The 18,730-nt window shown below is 42.3% G+C and overlaps 4 protein-coding genes across 8 annotated transcripts; 3 read left to right on the top strand and 1 right to left on the bottom strand.

The window, feature by feature from the left end:
* The first annotated feature begins 143 nt into the window (after positions 1 to 143).
* Positions 144 to 4,233, top strand: LOC118414323 (DNA-directed RNA polymerase I subunit RPA43-like). The gene is made up of 5 exons (XM_035818301.1): positions 144 to 433; positions 919 to 1,060; positions 1,382 to 1,578; positions 2,188 to 2,240; positions 3,406 to 4,233. The coding sequence occupies exons 1-5, from the start codon at positions 264 to 266 to the stop codon at positions 4,014 to 4,016; spliced, it is 1,173 nt and encodes a 390-aa protein (XP_035674194.1). The 5' UTR covers positions 144 to 263; the 3' UTR covers positions 4,017 to 4,233.
* A 1,336-nt stretch (positions 4,234 to 5,569) lies between these two features.
* On the bottom strand, positions 5,570 to 11,411 carry LOC118414325. Of its 5 annotated transcripts, none has more exons than XR_004830933.1 (6): positions 11,241 to 11,411; positions 10,756 to 10,898; positions 10,086 to 10,144; positions 7,950 to 8,786; positions 6,631 to 7,589; positions 5,570 to 6,404 (listed from the first exon to the last, which is right to left on the bottom strand). XR_004830933.1 is itself a non-coding variant. In XM_035818304.1 (6 exons), the coding sequence occupies exons 3-6, from the start codon at positions 10,104 to 10,106 to the stop codon at positions 6,362 to 6,364; spliced, it is 1,092 nt and encodes a 363-aa protein (XP_035674197.1). In that variant the 5' UTR covers positions 10,107 to 10,144; positions 10,756 to 10,898; positions 11,241 to 11,411; the 3' UTR covers positions 5,570 to 6,361. The 5 variants fall into 5 exon arrangements, 4 of the variants coding, with proteins under 4 accessions (XP_035674197.1, XP_035674200.1, XP_035674199.1 ...); XM_035818304.1 differs by having other exon boundaries at positions 6,631 to 6,728; positions 7,857 to 8,786; XM_035818307.1 differs by having other exon boundaries at positions 6,631 to 6,728.
* On the top strand, positions 11,235 to 15,484 carry LOC118414341. The gene is made up of 7 exons (XM_035818335.1): positions 11,235 to 11,402; positions 11,777 to 11,947; positions 12,203 to 12,409; positions 12,892 to 13,011; positions 13,475 to 13,602; positions 13,853 to 13,952; positions 14,213 to 15,484. The coding sequence occupies exons 1-7, from the start codon at positions 11,339 to 11,341 to the stop codon at positions 14,335 to 14,337; spliced, it is 915 nt and encodes a 304-aa protein (XP_035674228.1). The 5' UTR covers positions 11,235 to 11,338; the 3' UTR covers positions 14,338 to 15,484.
* A 66-nt stretch (positions 15,485 to 15,550) lies between these two features.
* On the top strand, positions 15,551 to 18,454 carry LOC118414329. Its single transcript, XM_035818311.1, has 8 exons — positions 15,551 to 15,630; positions 15,978 to 16,046; positions 16,259 to 16,429; positions 16,740 to 17,066; positions 17,161 to 17,280; positions 17,570 to 17,697; positions 17,895 to 17,994; positions 18,278 to 18,454. Exons 2-8 carry the CDS (start codon positions 15,989 to 15,991, stop codon positions 18,400 to 18,402), a joined length of 1,029 nt encoding a protein of 342 aa, XP_035674204.1. The 5' UTR covers positions 15,551 to 15,630; positions 15,978 to 15,988; the 3' UTR covers positions 18,403 to 18,454.
* The last annotated feature ends 276 nt before the right edge of the window (positions 18,455 to 18,730 follow it).

Genomic DNA, 18,730 nt, shown 5'->3' with positions numbered 1-18,730 from the left:
TGGTATTCAAAGCATCAAGATAATTTGATTAAATTTAATGTCAGATAGTTTTCATTGGAGCGTGTTAGCGCTGATTAAAGTTTTATCGTTGATTTTTTGGCATGTTTTAAAAAGACACCCCTTTTTATCAATGAAAAAATCTGATATCTCGCGAGACTTACTCCTTGCGAGACTAACCATCATCACAAAATGGCTGCGCACATGTGAGTTGAAAAGTTGATGCAACTTTTTTACACCGTTTTGATCCATGAATCGCTTCAAACATGGACTTGTCGTCATTCGAAGAAGCCAGCCACCTGGTAGGTGAGCCTGACTCGTGTTTGGAGATTGTGCGATGCCGGGAGCACATCCCACTGCCGCCGCAGTACCTGGGTCGTCTGCGGACAGGCGTGCAGGAGGTACTGGGCAGCGAGCTCAAGATGTACTCCGCAAGGTGGGAAGGATCAATCTTTTCTTACGTCAAATTCGGCTCTGATGGCAGAAGTTGGTAACTTGGAATAGCTCAGAGTGGGGGACGTAAATACACGTTCCTATGCACTGTAACTGTAACGTTACATCATATGTGATTTTATATGTTATGATCAAGGGGGTTAAAAAAAACTTTTAACCTCCTTGGTTATGATGAAAGTTTTATTTGCAAGTTCTTGCCCGACATTTGCCCGAGGGCAAATAATTTGCAACATGGATCATACAGAATATATAGTAATCATATCGGTTACAGAAAATGAAAGACTTTGGTATAGCTAACAACGGTGACAAGTGGAAACAAGTGACTGCTCTGGTAATAATATGGACTGCTGAGAGCTACAATCTAAACATTTTGGGTTTGACTTCTTTTCTAGAAGCAGGTGAAGACATAGTTTTTCCATGATAGATTTATTTCTATTATTTCAATCTTTTACTGCCTCTTCACGACAGACTTAAAGGGGTCCCAGTGTCCTACAGTAACATCAGTCTGGTGCAGAAGGGAGGAAACATCCTGGATGACCAGCCCTACATTCATCTGGATGTGGAGACAGATTTCATCGTCTTCAGACCCAAAGTTGGCAGTACCCTAGTGGTAAGTTCTGGATGTTTCATCTAAGCATGTAATTCAGCCTCATTGCTAACAAATTGGTTACCTACTGGCTGCAAATGATACACCAATGTATTTATTTAACTTGTCTTCTCTGCATTACTCCATAATGAAGACACATACATCAATACATCAACTAAAACTCTTTCTTTCTTGTTTGCTTGAGAACAAAATTTGACTGTTTGTACTTTGTACCTCATGGGTTTTATATATTCTATCAAATTTAATATTTCTTGACTTTCAGGATCAGCTAATTTTCTGTCATAGTAGCAAGACCCCCGCATTAATTGCAGTACTTTCCCTTAGGGAACAGTTAACAAGTTAGGGAAGGGCCATGTGGGCTGTCTGGTGCACAACTATTTCAATGCCTCCATCCCGAGGCCCCGCGGTATGGTGAATGGCTGGGCAGGGTCTCGACTAGCCATGGGGGACAAGTTCAACTTCACTGTCACCAGGATAGAGGCTGACTATGGAGGAGTGTTGGCCATCACTGGCAAAATACTGTGAGTAAATACTGTATATAGAAATTACATTCTACCAAGTCCAACCTTCAACCAAGTAAAATAAAGTCAAATAAAGTCAAGTTCTAACCTACATTAACACATTCCACCAAGTAGTCCGGGAGGAGATACCTGAAAAAATGTAGTTTCGTAGCACACATAATTACATAATTACTTCACTATCATAGAATGATAGCTTGATGTCTCCCGATCATTTTAAGGTATGTTGTTCTATGGTCCAGGTGGGACATCATGATTCTAAGGTTCTTTATGCAGATTTATGCAAATTAGAAGATTATGCCCGAAATAAAAAATTTAGACGATTATGCCCGAAATTAGAAATAAAGCATCATAACTTGAGTAATACTAGCGCGAATAACATTCTGAGAATCTCCTCCTGGACTAAAGTCAGTAACTTGATTATCAGAATCAACCAGCAAGTAGTTATTATAAACTAGGTAATAGTCAACATTATTGTCATGGGAGTGACACAAGGAGCACAATGACAGGGCAACAAAAGAAATTAAAATTTCTCTTGGTGGTTTTACTATATAATTTTGTGGCTTTAAGATTTTGCTTTGAAATTTTGAAAATTTGTTTATCTATCCCCAGAGATGACACCTGTGACAGCCTTATAGACGCCCAGCCTTCCATCTGCTCCACAGGTATGCTGTACTTCCTCGCTAACATCAATGTATACCATAGGCCAGTTCCTTTAAATAAAGTGTGAAAAGCTTTTCTTTGTTTCAACAAAACAGACACAATAAGTTAATTTGGAGGAATAATTGAATAAGCTGTGTAAAGTTCTGAAAGCACTGTTTGGTGTATATTTCATACACATCCACGGTGGTCAAATACGGGCTCAAAACCTCCCATGTCTAGCCGAATTGGAACCTTGTTCCACGATATTCCATCTGACGTAATTCGAACCGAACCCGTGTTCTATTTGGGGTCATCTGCGGTCGTTGCCGGTAAACACTGCTCTCTGGCCTTTTTTGCCAAACTACCTTGAATCAGCCAAAAAAGATAGTTTTTCACTAATATAAACAATTTTCGGGACAGTACATCCATGCTATCACTTTGTTTGGGACCTGTGATATTTAACGAAGCTGCTGACGTTTGTGTTGGTGACCTTGAATATTGTAAGTGTTGTTTACACCGGTATCAATTACACCCTCCCGCTATCCGTGCGGAATGACATGCGTGCAAACTTCGTTTAAGATCGCGACCAAGAAGAGTCCAAATTAACTCGTTGACGGCTCAAAATGACCGCCATGATTTTCCCAAGATTTCTGTTTTTGGGATTTTTAGAAAATGCCTTCGATTTTGAATTATCGGTAATTAAGTGCGAAAAATGCCATTTTTACACATATTTTCGACTGTAACTTTGCTTAGAATCAAAAATTAAAAAATCCCAAAAACAGAAAGTTTTATTTTCCTCATAGATGACGAAAAATATAAAAAACGAGAATTTTCGATGATACATGCGGCCTATCTTATCAAGAGTTTGGTCAAATTAAAGGCATTCCTGAAAACAGAAAATGATCGTCTTTTTGAGTAACATCGAAACAAAACAGCTATCTAAATTCAAACGACAACATTCAATGTATGTAAAATTGCTAATTTAATCTTATTTCGAAAACATTTTCCTTGTCAAAACATTTTGTTTATTTTCAAATATTTTACGGGTAGCCAAAAGTAGGCCTCCAGTAACCCGATATTCTATCGAACGCGCATAGCAACGGGAAAGAATACCCTAGCAACCGACCGCCGTGATCAAAGGGATGATGTTATATTATGTACTAACTGTGAGCATTTTGTGTCAAACAGGTACCCCTGGCAGAGGCATCATCAAGAAGAGAAAGCACACTGGAGAGGAAGAAGATCCATCAAGTGTGAAGATGCTGCGTAAAACGGCAGAAATAGTTTCCTGCAAAGAGGCTGCTGTTACTGCAGAAAAACAGCCTACATCAACAGATGGTATTTCTTCAAACAAGAAGAAAAAGCACAAGAAAAAGCACCGGGAGAAAGGAGATTGTGACACAAGTATGTCTGTCCCTGCAAATTCTGATCAGCCTGATGGGCAGGCAACTGCAGGTATGGAGGAGGACAACCACAATGAAGGAAATAGTTCAACAAAGAAAAAGAGGAAACACAAGGAAAGCAATAAGGAAGATTCATTTTCTGATTCTGAAGAAAGGTTGTCTAAAAACCAAAAGAAAAGAAGACAAGAACAGAATTGCACTGTGCCATATGAACAGGAAGGAGAAAACAATGAAGATCACGATGAAGGACAACATGGTAAACATAGCAAGTTGAATGGAGACATAGATGAAGAAACTAGAAGATCTGCCCCAAACAGTGTCCTAGAAACACAGTGCAGCTCTACAAAGAAAAAGAAGAAAAAGCATAAAGAGAAGAAACATTCTAGTAAAAGATAATCCGTTGATGAAGAAGAGCACCAGTGCAAAGGATGGACATTAGTAAGGTATACAATATATTTCTACAAACAATAAAAGGAAATAATGAAATTTCAATCTTATTCAAGGATCACTCCAGAAATACTGTTCAGTGTTTACGACATTTTTTTCTAGTGCATTTCTGTCCTGTTGTGTCACTGGGAAGCTCCCAAAGAAATTAAAATGTTTTAATTTTGTATTAGGCCATGTTGATTTGATTATATGGATGACATCCTCTGGGAACTCCAAGAATGATGCGAGCGAGCGAATAAAAAAAAAAGTTTGGCCAAAAAAAAAGTTGCCTTCAGTATGAAATCAAAGTGGCCAGGAAGGTTGAACATAGGACTAAACACACATAGTATGGTATACCAACAGTTAGGTGTAGGGATCAGTACATCATACGGGTGCAAAACATTTTTTTTTCTTCTTGGACCAATCCGAAAAAAAAACAGACCTGCAAAAAAAATCAGAGGAACAGGTTTCGCCAATTACACACTATGTCGGCAGGCATTTGGGGTCTTACCGGGGGGCCAAGAAGACAACAAGAGCGAAGTCAATTAGAGTTTATATTCAATTGCACCAAGTTTCTACAGTCAAAGGTACAGAGACAGTTAGCCTTTATTACATGGAGATGGGATTTTCAAATGCCAGTGGGAGTCCAATAATCCACCAAACAGATTCCTTTGTAGCAAAATTTACCAATTACCATTGGTTTGAGTATTGCCAGTTCTAAAGTTTCCACAGACAGTCTGGACCTGAACGGGACCTGTACCTGAATTTTCTGTACTGGTACCTCCCCCTACCAACAATAGATTTTTTTTTCTGTCCTTTCACATCTTCTTCTTTGACTTGAGATCTATTTTGGCATTCTATGGCATTAGTTATCTGTTTTCTGATACTTTTTTTTCAATATACGGCATATATGTGCTCATTTTACAGCTGCTTTGCACAATTTATTGTGTGGTCGAAAACTTTTTTTTTTTTTTTGAAACGGCCGAAAATTGGTGCGAGCGCGGATGTCATCCATATAATCAAATCAACATGGCCTTACTGTGCCTTGTCTAAGTCAGTGTCTGCCTCTTTTGCAAACTTTGAATTAGGCAGGGCCATATCTTTTTGCCCATGCAGTTATAAAAAAAGGATATGTTTTTGATGTTATTTTGCTTAATTGACATTAAGATATTCATCTCTTATTACATTTTTAAAGGTTATTTTGTAATGGAAAGTTCAATGCATGCAATATACTGTTGTAAATTATTACTCATGGCACATAAGGCAATGTATGTATTTTTCAATTATAACAGCATATAGTATGGTAGTTGTTAATGAAACTAGGAGCAAAGTTGTCAAAGGCCTCCAAAATCAAGATCTGTTAGTCTTATAACAAAACTGTTTTATCTTGTCAATTATTGAAAAATATATCTTAGCTGTGGCTACTGCTCTATAGCTGTTAAAGCTATGCAAAATAATTTTCTCTCAGATTAAACTAATTTATTAGGACAAACAGTAATAGTATTAAAAAATCAATCATGACATACCATAACCATTGGACTTTTATTTTGTAAACACCAATATTGAGAGTACAGTTATTAAAACTTCTTATTGCCTTCATATCATGTTCGTTCATTTGATTACAAACAGAAGAGACTGCACACTACTTCAGTTGATGACTTTCATTGTATGATTCCTGAACATAATTTACATGTGCCATAGATCTAACAGTAGTTCCTTTGTAGTCTTCCACCTAAGGGCACCACTATTCTATGTGTCTTCCACCCACCAGGGTTAAAATACTTTTCTTACAGTAGGCACCTGTTTTCTTAAAGTTAAACAATGAAAAGGTCTTCACATTAACATGTTTTGAGACACAGTATGATATTGGCACATTGTTCTTACGATAGCTGTGGTCACCTCAACATTATAACAGCTTTACTCTGCAATGATACATTTACCACAAAGTAATTAACTATTATTGATTCTCTATTGTAGGCAACATTAAAAATGTACATACACATTTATGGCAATATATTGCATGTTAGGTCTCCACTGTATAACAATTGGTTCAACAGTACCTACACATCTTAACACTGGGAAATGTTTATGTCTACAAAAATGCAAATTATGATATCTTATGAGCTTTACACATCTATCCTTAGTCCCTGACGTATAGTGCGTATGACCTTGTAACATCGTCCCTTAACTTGATATAGCTTTCTGTTTGTCCTCCTTCTGTTGGTCTTTCTAGATAGTGAGAGTACACCCTGTTTGAGCTACTAGTATCATGTGCATATAGTCCACACGAGCATATGCGATGGCACCAGAAGGCGTCACTGGTTTGGTACATACACCACACTCTGTAGCTCCTGTCGACTGCAGAGACACAACAAGGATAGAAACAATCAAGGTAAATGTTAGGTGCCTAACATATCTAAGTCCTTAAGTTAAAGAACTAAGTATAAATGCAATCAAAACTGTATGTACTGAACTATGCATCTATGTGTTATCATGTCTATTTTCAGGCTAGAAAACTTGAACCAAAATAAACTGTCCCACAAACCAACCCTACGACAAGCGACAAAGTTCCAAACTAACTTACAGTTCCTGGAGCTTGTCCTCCATCTTCCCTTTCTTGACTGCATCCCTGTCTGGTGACTTCCTGCTGGGCTCCACCGGTACCTCGTATGGTTCAGGAGCCTTATGATAAATCATATATACATTGTCCTCTATCGCTGTAGAAGTTCTTTCCTATTTTGGCATGTTCATTGTCAACACATTCATCTACCATCATCTCATGAGATGGATGGGTGCCTACTATTGTCAGTTTGGAACGACACGTTAAACATACGCAAAATTAATGATAAAGTTTTTACGTTTGTGCTGACACCTCTTCACTGTCGGGTGATTGTGACGACAACAGAACCCTAAATTTTTGTTTCCGTTAATAAATGGTTACGATTATATTGTGTTAAACGACAAATACGTCAACTTACCCACCAACCCCACCAACGTTACAAGGTTGATCTAAGACAGATCGCCTTCATGGCAGACACAGATCTTAATGTACACACCAGAACACAACTGAATGCCAAAGACTAAGGCAGAGAACAAACAACGAATATTCTACGATTATGTACTACTAGTATTTATGAATCTGTTTTCTTAACATGGCCAATAACATTTCGTCTCAAACCACTCTTTCTTGAGGATTGCAACACGATTACAGTGCGTTCTGTTGGATTCTTTTCTCTCCCGACTTAGTAGCAATCCATCCACTCTGCAAGATTTTTAATCTCCAAACAAAACAAAAAGGGGCAAAAAATTTCGAAAAGGCTGTCTTATTGACGCTCAGCCAGACAAAAAAAAACGGTTACGACTTCTCTATAAAAGGTATGCTAGGATATTTGGAAACATGGCGTAGATTTTCTTTCATTGAATATCGTTAAGTTTGCCAGCACCCCAACCCAACCCCACGCACCATGTGGTTTTTATAGGTAATTTATTGTTAGCTAGAAGTTGTTCTCAAGACGAGGTCTGTCTCTTATTGAAGTTCCAATGCTGTCAAAACGAAAAAAGAAAATTGTGTAAGTGCGTTTGTTAGTTAAGACAAGAACGACAAGACAAGAACGAATGTACACCTTATCCCCATTTTTGCCCAGAATAGGACGCCATGCAATGTTAAATCCTGTCATCATTTGTTTATCCACCATGGTCTTTACATCCCTCCTGTCTATCAATGAAACCTGAGTATCACAGGAAAACAAACGGATACAACCAGTCTGGATACAACAGGATGTTAATAGTTCTAGGTTAGGCAAAACTAACTTCGACTTCAGTCACCCTGTCGCCACTTTCACGTGACGTGACACTGGTCATGCCATTTCCGCGGAGACTGTTGGCGGGTAGGTACAGACTTACGTCATCAGGTTCCATGGTTAGAGCGTCTCGGTCTTCAATGTCCTTGCGAACACTGCCATGGCCGTTTGTAGCTCCCTTGCCTCCCTTGGCAGGGCCAACGGGGACATAGATCGGATAGACTTCGGTAACTTCCGTTGCTTGTTCGGCGCCACGAGGACTGACAAGAACTGTTCCAACCTCACCGCTGTCGCCCTCCTTCAGGGCCTTCAGCAAACCCTGCTGATGCAGCAGCAGACTCTCATATGTGTCCTTCACGAACACGTCCAGCTGGTCGAATATAGGGTAATGGAAGGCGAATCCACCGTTGTTCTCGCGGTAGAAGTCGTCCTCTTGAGCGTACTCCAGCTCTGTGTCCAGAGTCCCGTCTTTCCTGAGCTGCCAGTGAGACAGGACGATGCGCAGATAGTTGGTGTGGAAGAGGAAGTCAGCGAACCCCTGGGGAAAATGTCCCTCGCACAGGTGGATGTTGTCGCGAATGATCTCCTCTGCCTTTAGGTCTAACGGGTACATGATGTAGAAAAGGAATGTCCGCCATCGTGACAGCATCATGCTGCCGGTATGTCGGTCCATCTGCCAGGTTTGTAGAGCGTCGTTCAGGTACGAGTCAAGGGTGGAATGTGTGCCCAAGGCCTGGGCGTACGCCTTGTGATTGGCCAGCCTGTTGCCGTACAGGGGCCCGTACAGTTTGGAGAGTTGCTCGTTGACACGGCTCAGTCTGGCCCGGAGACGCTGGTCGCGGCGGGCCTGCTGTCGGGAGTGGCAGTACGTCACCACGGCCGCCACGGTGGCGATCAGCACGGAACCGCTCACCGCCAGACCCGCCCACAGGGGCATGAGCTGTCAAGTCGTAAACAGGAAGGGTAGACAATCTTAATCAATCTTCAATACATTTGGGTAGTCCCATCAGGAATTGGGCTGATTTCGAAGGGAGCCCATTAGAAAACACATTATAAACTCCGTAACTGCAATTCTATTGTACACTGTACTGAAATGATGCTTTCATTTTTCAACAGGTCGGAAACAAGCTGCACCGACCAGCTTATGTGACATGGGGAAGGGCGAAGGGAGACGGTAATCCTGTGGAATGTCGGAAACAAACAAACTTCGGCACATGGACATTTCGGCCCCTTGGCAATCAGGACACTTCGGCCCCAAGCCGAGGACACTTCGGCCCCAAGCCGAGGACACTTCGGCCCCGGGTCCAGTCCACGATAGTTATCTAACACGTAGCCCGAGTTGACTACATAACGTATAATTTTAGCACGTATGATTTTACTTGTACAGTATATCATATAGTGTTCTCCTGTCTACTCGAGAAAATCGCCATTAGTGATTACGCTTTTTTGCGTTTCTGGGGCATGAAGATCCCAATGGTTAATTTGTTCACTGCATAGCATGCCCACGCGCATAAGAACTAGCTGGGCCGAAGTGTCCTCTGAGCCTGGGCCGAAATGTCCTCGGCCTGGGGCCGAAGTGTCCCGGACTTGGGGCTGAAATGTCCGGGCCGAAGTGTCCATGTGCCGAACTGTCCAGATACCATCCTGTGCTTTGACTAGATGCTTGACAACTTGCTCAAACAATGTGTTCTTCTTGTAATCTACAATCATGCATTGTTGTGACTAGGCTATAGTGTTTTCTCAGTACAAAAACCTTTTGGTGAGTACGTATTTGGCCATATATTAAACAAGCTTGTGACTGTTCTGTTCAAATATGGGTTGTGTGGCTACATATTCTTTTCAAGATTTTACAAACGTTCCACCCAAACTGTCCAATATTTTATTTATTGGTCATTTCTGTATGTTTTTCGTTAATCTTGTGCCCACAGATGTAATTTGGAAAAAATGAAATGAGACATATAATTTGCATGCTCTTACAAAGTAACTACTAGTAGTTCCTTTTCTCGAGAAAGAGGGGCGAGGCCGTTTACGCAAAACTTGACGAACTGGCTGGGCCACATTTCCCACGGGGCGGATATCAATCCCAGAGGCAAAGTAATTTAAGGGCAGTGGACAGTCAGAAGGACTCATGATGCGGCATGAACTACGGATCATGGTGACAAGTTGAACATTAATGAGTCGGATGAAAATTAAGAATACTAGTATAATTACGAATTACGAAGACAAAAGCACATCTTACCTCTGGCGAAGGTGTAGCCATGATGCCGCCCAACACTGGGGTTTTCTTGCACTGTAATGCTTGAGGCAAATAAACACATTAATCAACATGTGTTTACCTTACATGGGCACAACTGAAACATCCTATACCCGATCCAACCTAAGTACAGCTATGCGCAGTAATTACACTGTAATAGCTAGCGTCACTTGGAGCCCGTTGTTGAGACGTCAGAACAAGTTACTGCAGGTTTATGTGAGTTACTGCCATGATCAATCACCCTGTTAACCTACATAAGAACATCCGTGGAAATAAATCCCAATCGGGCAGTGCTGCTTCCTGCAAGGAATACTTCCGTTTTGAAGCCCCATTACTGAATAATGTCATATTACTAGTATATTTTACTGTCTTCGTAGCAATAGGATGTTTAAAAAGACCACAATGAAACAGGTTGCTCAATACACATTCCTGACGCTAAGTGGGTAAGTTCAGTACAGTGTTCTGGATCCATTTCCGACCTACTTGAAAATATCCCCTCAAATAGTCCAAGGCTGTGCCGAATAATTTGCATATATGCGTGTTCAGTTTCGCCGATAACGCCTGTACAGAGTAGATGGACTTCATAAGAACTTGTACCACTAATGTATTAAGGAATGTTATCTTTTAAGGAAAACCGAAACTAACAGGTACTTACACAGTTGGCGACACAGCTAGATAGGTACTTCTGTGAGACACACCCAGTCTTACTCAGTTCCTGACTCTGTGGCAGGTGGACGAATCCAACACAACCTCCCCCGGGGCTGGGTGGAGATGGAATTAGTCCTATTGGCTTTCCCTCTGGTGCGTTGTTTGGTTAAAAAAGGATAGCGAACAATACTTTCATTTGCGAGGAACCTACAAGTAATGACCATCAACTGATCAAAGCTTCAATCAACATTGATAAACTGTTGTAACCAATGCAGTGTATGCACTTTCTTTGATTTAATTGACATGTAGAGAGAGAGAGACAGACAACTTCTGTAACTGGTTTTTCTTCCGCACCGCCCCTCGATTGCGAATATTCCTTGGGGGTGAATCATTAAAATGACATGTACAAGCATTACCATACGGCAGTGAGAAAAAATGAACACACCTGTAGCCAACAACGATGTGATTTGAATATGAATGATTTGTGATTACCTTAGTAAGACTTGATATCGTAGGTTCTTTGATAGACCTATGCGTGTGCTCCCATCACGGTGGTTTACAAGGTGTCCACGAAACAAGAACTCCCTGAAATGTCGTCTTTCGTTCTCTTTGTAATCGTCGTCTTGGAGGTCAGAGGTCACGATATTCATACAGGTAATCATCAGAGTAATTGACCTGCAAACAGAGAACAGTCGTGTAGTGTTTCTTTCGCTTCAGAAAGAATGCATGTGAATTTTGTAGAATGTTGACCATACGGATACGGAGAACAACAATTATTGTAAACATAGACGACTCATACATCGGCATATTAAGGATGACTGTATTGAACTAAAAAAGTAGTAAGTTTAAGGGGAAAGTTGACAGAACTCAGTGATCAAATAATATGACGTGTGTTTTGTAATCACTGTCAGGTAGTCGTAGTAAGTAAACAACTCTATATGTTGCTTCTATCTGCTTATTTGGCATGATCGTTTAATCTTGATTTACATTACATGCCGTAATTTGATCGGAACCGGTGTCGATTCCAGCATTCTCATGTGCCGACCTACCGGACGGCACTTACGCAGATCCCGAAGTCTGCACGACCTACCACCTCTGCCACTCCAGAATCAACTACACCCTGCGATGTCCTGAGGGACAGGTGTGGGACAGGTGGTTGCACCACTGCCGCCTAGCGGACATTTCGAAATGTTGCAGAGGTACCGACTCAGAGATGTTGATCAATTATAGACGTAATAAAACCTTTACCGTGGAAAGGCACCATAAGGACTGGCCATAAACTACTGCACGACTTGCAGCTGTAACGCTAAGTTTAATGCATGCGCCAAGTCAACGAAAGAAGCTTGTAAACAATGAAACATGCAGTCACTGCGTAGTATATTTTACCTATCATTGTATAACTGTGTTAAATACATTTTTTGGGACACAGCATCTAGATCTACTTCCCAACTTAGGTGACGGCTGTTTGGAGTCCGGGGATGTAGTGGCTGAAGAGGTGGTTGCCGGACTGTCCAGAAGAGTGGAAAGTCTTGAAAGAGAAAACGAGAGACCAAATCAGCTGATAGAACAGGTGGCCGCTGAAAATATTCAACTGCGTAACGAGCTAGAGCTCCTGAAGGCGAAAGTTGACAGTCTAGACGGTAGACTGGTGCCGGGACTCGGTAACGACATTGCCTTATTTTCAACGTTACTGCACACTATATGTGTTTGGTTCTCTGAGCAATTTTTCGAAAACAGTTACGGTTTCACTCTTGTCACTTGCCACACGTTCACACACACTTCTACATCATCCAGTTGACCTAAAAATGTTACCCATGGCCAGTATGTAACGTTACAGTTTGATCTGGATTGTTAGAATACCCCTGTCACATTATCCACGATCTCCGGGAGTATCGATGGAACATCGGCCATATTTAAGATCGACAGAGGGTTGCGTGTATTTTTCACATGAAAACCGTCCCTGTCACATATAAGCCATACTTTGTACCTTCTACAATTGCTGTGCGAAATAAAGTTATTAGTATAACCAAGGCTCGATCGATTGCCGCAGAATCGTCGAAACAGAATCGTCGTCCGATCGATTTTTTTCCAAATGTGACAGGGGTAAGTTGGTTACCAAATTCTATTTCTGTTGCTACTCTAGATGTTCCCCTTCCTACCGCTGTGTTTGCGGTGAGGGTCGTGTCGGCAGGGTTTGATGACTCGGCTGCTGAGGGGGGCTGTGCTGAAGTCTGGGTGGCCGGTCATCAGCAAGCTCTCAATCGTAAGAAACGGGTTCATGGTGTCCCACTGTGAAATGTCCACTATCGTAAGAAACGGGTTCATGGTGTCCCAGAAGTGTCCACTATCGTAAGAAACGGGTTCATGGTGTCCCACTCTGAAATGTCCACTATCGTAAGAAACGGGTTCATGGTGTCCCAGAAGTGTCCACTATTGTAAGAAACTGGTACATGGTGTCCCAGAAGTGTCGGAGCATTACGGCGCCGTAATTTCCTCGAATCAATTTCAACATTGGCAAGTAACATGGAAGTCTGGATAACGTCAGATTAAATGGTGATGATAGCATCAACTCATGTACGGTATTGTATACCTTTCAGTACGTTGTACATAAGAAAGGGACAATGATTGGATTATGTGGTATTTGTGTTCGTGTGTGTGTGGGGGGGGGGGGGGACTCCTTCATAAACCAATACACACGAGCCATGTCAATGTTCTTCCCGTGATAGGCAGAGGGATCAATGTGGTGATAGTAGAGGAGACCTCTGGACAGACTGAGGATTCCCAGCGGTTCGACACTTATGGTGACCCCGAGGCAGGGGTCAAACTCAGGGACTACTTGCGCGCTGTGGCGACGGTGAGACATCAGAACACACAGATCTGTTCTCTGACACACCCGTCTGCATTTTCGTACACTATTGTCTACACAATACGGGTTTATGGCTAGTCCAGTCAGCCAGACTAGAACTCAAAGCACACATAGGTTTATATTAGTAATGGGAATAGGACCATTCAGGTAGGACATATTCGGAAAAAAAATCAGGATGTGTGGAGGGCCACGTAACCTTATTTCCTTATACACTCTACATTTCTCACCAATGTTCCAGGGGCGAGTCGTGTTGATAGCGGTTAAAGATGAAGGAAGCAAGTACGCAGCCGATGCTATGGAGGAACTTCGAAATCTGGGGACAACTTTGCCAACCATAGGTACGTAATCATAACGTTGGCCCCGTACCTGACGAAGTTGTAAATGGCGTATCTAGAGCTATCTTGCTAAACGCCTGGTTATTCCATTTTGCCGCACAAACATTTGAAACACATGGAAACTGCCTGAAGTAGAATAGAGTATAAAGCCATGTCGAAGTAGAGTGGTCATTTGCCGGAATGTAAGCTTCATTCGTCTGGACGACAGGTATTCGTCCTTTCCTAAATTTTTGCTGATAACTTTTATTGACTTTTTCCCGCAGGATATCGAGAGTCTTGGGCAATAATCGGCAAGAAGGGAAGTAAAACTTCGTGGTTTGTGGAGGACAGAAGACAGAGGTACCACGGACCGACAGTCGTCGAGGCACTCATACCAGTATCAGCATAGCGAAGGGGAATGCTGCATCTCTGAGTGTACAATATTTCCCCATGACTATAACTAAGGAATTTTAGTGGATGGCTTGAACGCACGCCTTAACTTTAGAGTTTCTCTTGATAGTTTCTCATTCCCATATTATGATCACACTCATTCACAGAACGTCACAACAGGTCTGGCTTGTTTTGGATTTAACGGCGCTGTTTTGTCACGCACTGTCAACATATAACTGTTAGAATACTACTTCTGTATCATCATATTGATGGTGAGTATTCTTGATCAGGCATTAGAAATAAAGAACAAAACTAAGCAATGTTGGTGGATGCTTCCTTGACAAAGTGTATTAAAATTTCTTGCAACCGTGTGGGACTTTAGAATTAAGTATTCATTAATCCTCCGTCGAAGATTGAAAACCAAAGAACATCCAAACTTTTGAGATTTTTACGATCGTTTTCGAGACATAAAAACTAAGACTGCACCAGTGCCTCAGACACTCGAAGTATCAGTCTAGTGGTCACAGTGGGCGGTTCTAAATGATTCAGTGGTACTACAGAGATGTGCGGACCTCTGTGTTTGTTTGACCTTCCTTATATCCATTGAATAGATAATGCAACAATTAAACAATCAGTTAAGCCATTCCATTTAACTAGTGCTATGGTTACATCAATCTGGCACTGACTTTATTCATGTCATGGTATCCGTTTGACCTTCATGTAATATCATACGTTTATCAACAACGACATAATGCAGAACAATCGATCGAGTCATAAATGTCGATCATTAAAGGTTTTGTTTTGTTTCTACGGTATAAGGTCAGAGGGGATACACGGAAGCCCCGCTGGAGATAGCACATATTTAAACTGTTGATCACCTGGCAATATTCACATCAGTAGGTCGATATTGTTCCTGTGAGAATACGGCTGTCGTGGTGGTAGACAAATATGATTATTACAGCATTCAGGATAAACTGTACTGGAGAGAGGGGTTGTTTTCCGTCGTTATCGGTAAAACTAGGCACATGGATAGCGTTTATCCGAATTTCGAGAATTGTTAAGACTCCTAAAGATAAGAAACAAGAGGTATCTACAATGTGATGTCTGAAGTCCTACTCAGAAAAGCTGAAAGTGTTCGATTCGTTGCTTGAATTCCAACGAAAAATGCAACTTCATACTTTCAAGCTTTTTTTTGTGTGGTCTGAATCAGAATAACAGTGACGGGTGCCACCTCTTGCAATACAGTTGTATTTCGTCATTACCCGCAGTAGTAACTGGAACTGGGTGCACGCCTTGTTCATTACCTCCAACTGTAAGTAACGTTCCTCTTGGACTTCCATTCATAAGACATCTACTGGGAGGCAACTGTAACGGTACATTTGGTAATTGTAACTTGTCTTATCGTGTAGATAATGCTCCATGAATAATGGCCGATACGACATACGTGTACAAGTCCCACAAGAGAGATCGCCGAGACAGACTGCCTGTCGGACTGCAGGCTGCGTAGTAACTTGTTCCCTTGATGGTCCGAAGTCATTTGAACTGAGCAAATTTAAGTGTTATTGAAACATTTTACGTTGATATTATTGTTTTGCAAGAGAACGTATTTCAATTTTGCCCAGACCAATGACTGAATATGTTTCCATATACGAACCACAGGTAAGAAGAAGATGCTGTGGTCCATTTGTCTCGTTATTCTGGTGGCCACAGCGAGCGGCCAAGAGTCGGGTAACGTTCTTTTCCTGTACTTCCCTTTGCAAGGTGGTCAGAACATAATAATAAGTCTTTGTGAGGTAACGTTACATATCCTGGACTGACAAAATGATTTTCACCACCTGTTAATAAACTACCATGGTGTCACCTTGTTATTTACTTCGTAAGTTGCATAAGCGTTAAGCAGCAAAAGAACATCACAAAACATCATTTCCGTCCCCTCCCAGGCTTTCCTTGCGAGGGTCGGGCTGACGGCGTGTTTGCGGACCTGGAGGACTGCACGGTGTACCACCTGTGTCACGGCGGGCGGGACTACCAGATCCGCTGTCCGGACGGCTACTTCTGGAACGACGATGCCCACTCCTGTAGACTGGCGGACATCGCGCAGTGCTGCTCCGGTATGCCAGAAAACAAAATAGTTAGTTAGATGGTGAGTGAGTTGGTAAGTTAGTTAGCGAGTGAGTGAGTGAGTGAGTGAGTGATGTGTTAGTGAGTGAGTAAGTGAGCGAATGAGTGAGTGAGTGAGTGAGTGAATGATGAGTTAGTGAGTAAGTGAGCGAATGAGTGAGTGATGAGTTAGTTAGTGAGTGAGTGAGTGAGTGTAAGTGATAAAGACATAGAACTACTCAAGTGGATACATGAAACAAAACTTTCGATGCTTACAGGCTTACCTGTCCTTTGTTCCAATCCTGCGGTCCGTTTCCCCAGGCCAGGGCGTGTGCGAGGCGACGTCATACGCGGAAGACGTGACGCTTCTGGCGGGCAGGGTGCAGACTCTGGAGTCCGACTCAACGGACGTGCAGGGACAGGTCAGCAGTCTGACCACCGAGAATACCGCTCTTCGGACACAGCTAACGTCACTGAAGGACAGGACCAACAATCTGACCGTTGAGAACGTCGCACTCCGGACAGAGCTGACCTCACAACAGGGACAGGTTAGCAGTCTGACCGCTGATAACGCCGCACTCCGGACACAGGTGACGTCACTTCAGGTGACAGCGGCGGACCTACAGGGCCAACTCGACAACATCTCAGGTGATGGAATAATTACGTGTTTGCTAGTTACGGTAATCTCACTGTAGCAACTTGAGCTATTGTTGAAATTGTACCTATATTCTAATGATTCCAGTGCCGATCGTTTCAAGGACGACCATCAGTGCCAAAGTTGTCTCTGCTGGATATGACGACCCCGGCTACCTGGGCGGAAGGGGTGAGGTCTGGGTGGATGGAGTGCAGTATGCCATGAACGGTACATAATTCTGATGCTGTAGGAAATTTGGTACATATCACACTAACAGATGATTATACCGTTTTAGCTTAGCGCACGACGGTTATAAGATTGTCAATTTGCCTGTCAGTGTTAGTGTTCCAAGTTAGATGAAATGTTGCGGCGCCAGCTGAATTCGACAATTACAAAATGGATAGCAGAAATGTTTGCCCATGTCAGATGCACACAGTAAACAGGTGCTTCTATTGAAAAGGCAATAAGGAAGAATAGTGTGTTCCATGCAATTTTTGATGGATTATTTCTTATGCAGGCCGTGGGTACAACTTGGTGACCGTGAACGAACGGACAGGACAGATGGAGGATTCCGTACGGTTTGACACTTACGGCGACCCAGCAGCCGGAGTGTCGCTGCGGGACTTCCTGCGCGGGCTTCCAAATGTAGGTGTCAGTCTACGTACAGTTTTCATCCAAGATTAGCACAGTGCGATACAAAGAAATTGGCTATTGAAGCTTAGACCATACTAGTAGTAGCTACTACCGAAAAGTGGTTGTGTATGATATGATTAAATAAAATGAAGGTTGAAATGGATTCACCGCATGTAAGGTAATGTTACATTTGTATGATGTGATTGCAGGGCCGTATTGTGCTGATCGCCGTGCATGATGAGGGGAGTAGGTACTCTGGTGACGCCATGGCAGAACTCAACTCCCTGGGAGCCTTCTCACCAGATATAGGTATTTTTGACATATCGCAACTATAGTAGACATAGAGTGCAGTATTTCAAAGTCTACGTGCGGTACCTTCCTGATATGATAACGTTGTCCATACCATCCCAGACATTAACGTAAAATTCAAAATTGTACTTGTTCGAACTTTCCCTCTGATCTTAATATTCTCGGACATTATCCCATCTTTTTGATCTATTGATAACCAAATTGCTTAAGAAAGTATCAGGCAAACACCCGTGTCATCATGTTAATTCTAACTCAGTGCTCGGCCGTGTGTTGTTTTCTCCAGCCCACCGCACGTCCTGGGCCATGATCAGTAAGAAGGGCAGTAAAACGTCCTGGTTTGTGGAGGACGAGCGGGACCGCTATGCCGGGCCGACTGTCATCGAGGCAGAGATCCCGCTGTCTATCTGAACGACGGCTCAGAACCAGGCGCAATCATGGAATAAATTTTGAAACCATCCGATGACTGAACCTTGATATATCTTTTTCTATTTGTTACTGTTCAGGCACACGCACACACACACACACACACACACACACACACACACACACACACACACACACACACACACACACACACACACATACACACACACACATACACACATGGCACACACACACACACACACACACACACAATAGGTCAATATCTGTCTCTGTCACACGCACACACAATCTGTCGAAATGTATAATGTTAGACCATGTGATTCATTTATCATGGTCACAAATGGTCACAAGA

This window comes from Branchiostoma floridae, chromosome 4, assembly GCF_000003815.2.
Source record: "Branchiostoma floridae strain S238N-H82 chromosome 4, Bfl_VNyyK, whole genome shotgun sequence".
Taxonomy (NCBI): Eukaryota; Metazoa; Chordata; class Leptocardii; order Amphioxiformes; family Branchiostomatidae; genus Branchiostoma; species Branchiostoma floridae.
This window is presented reverse-complemented; position numbering and strand designations above follow the sequence as displayed.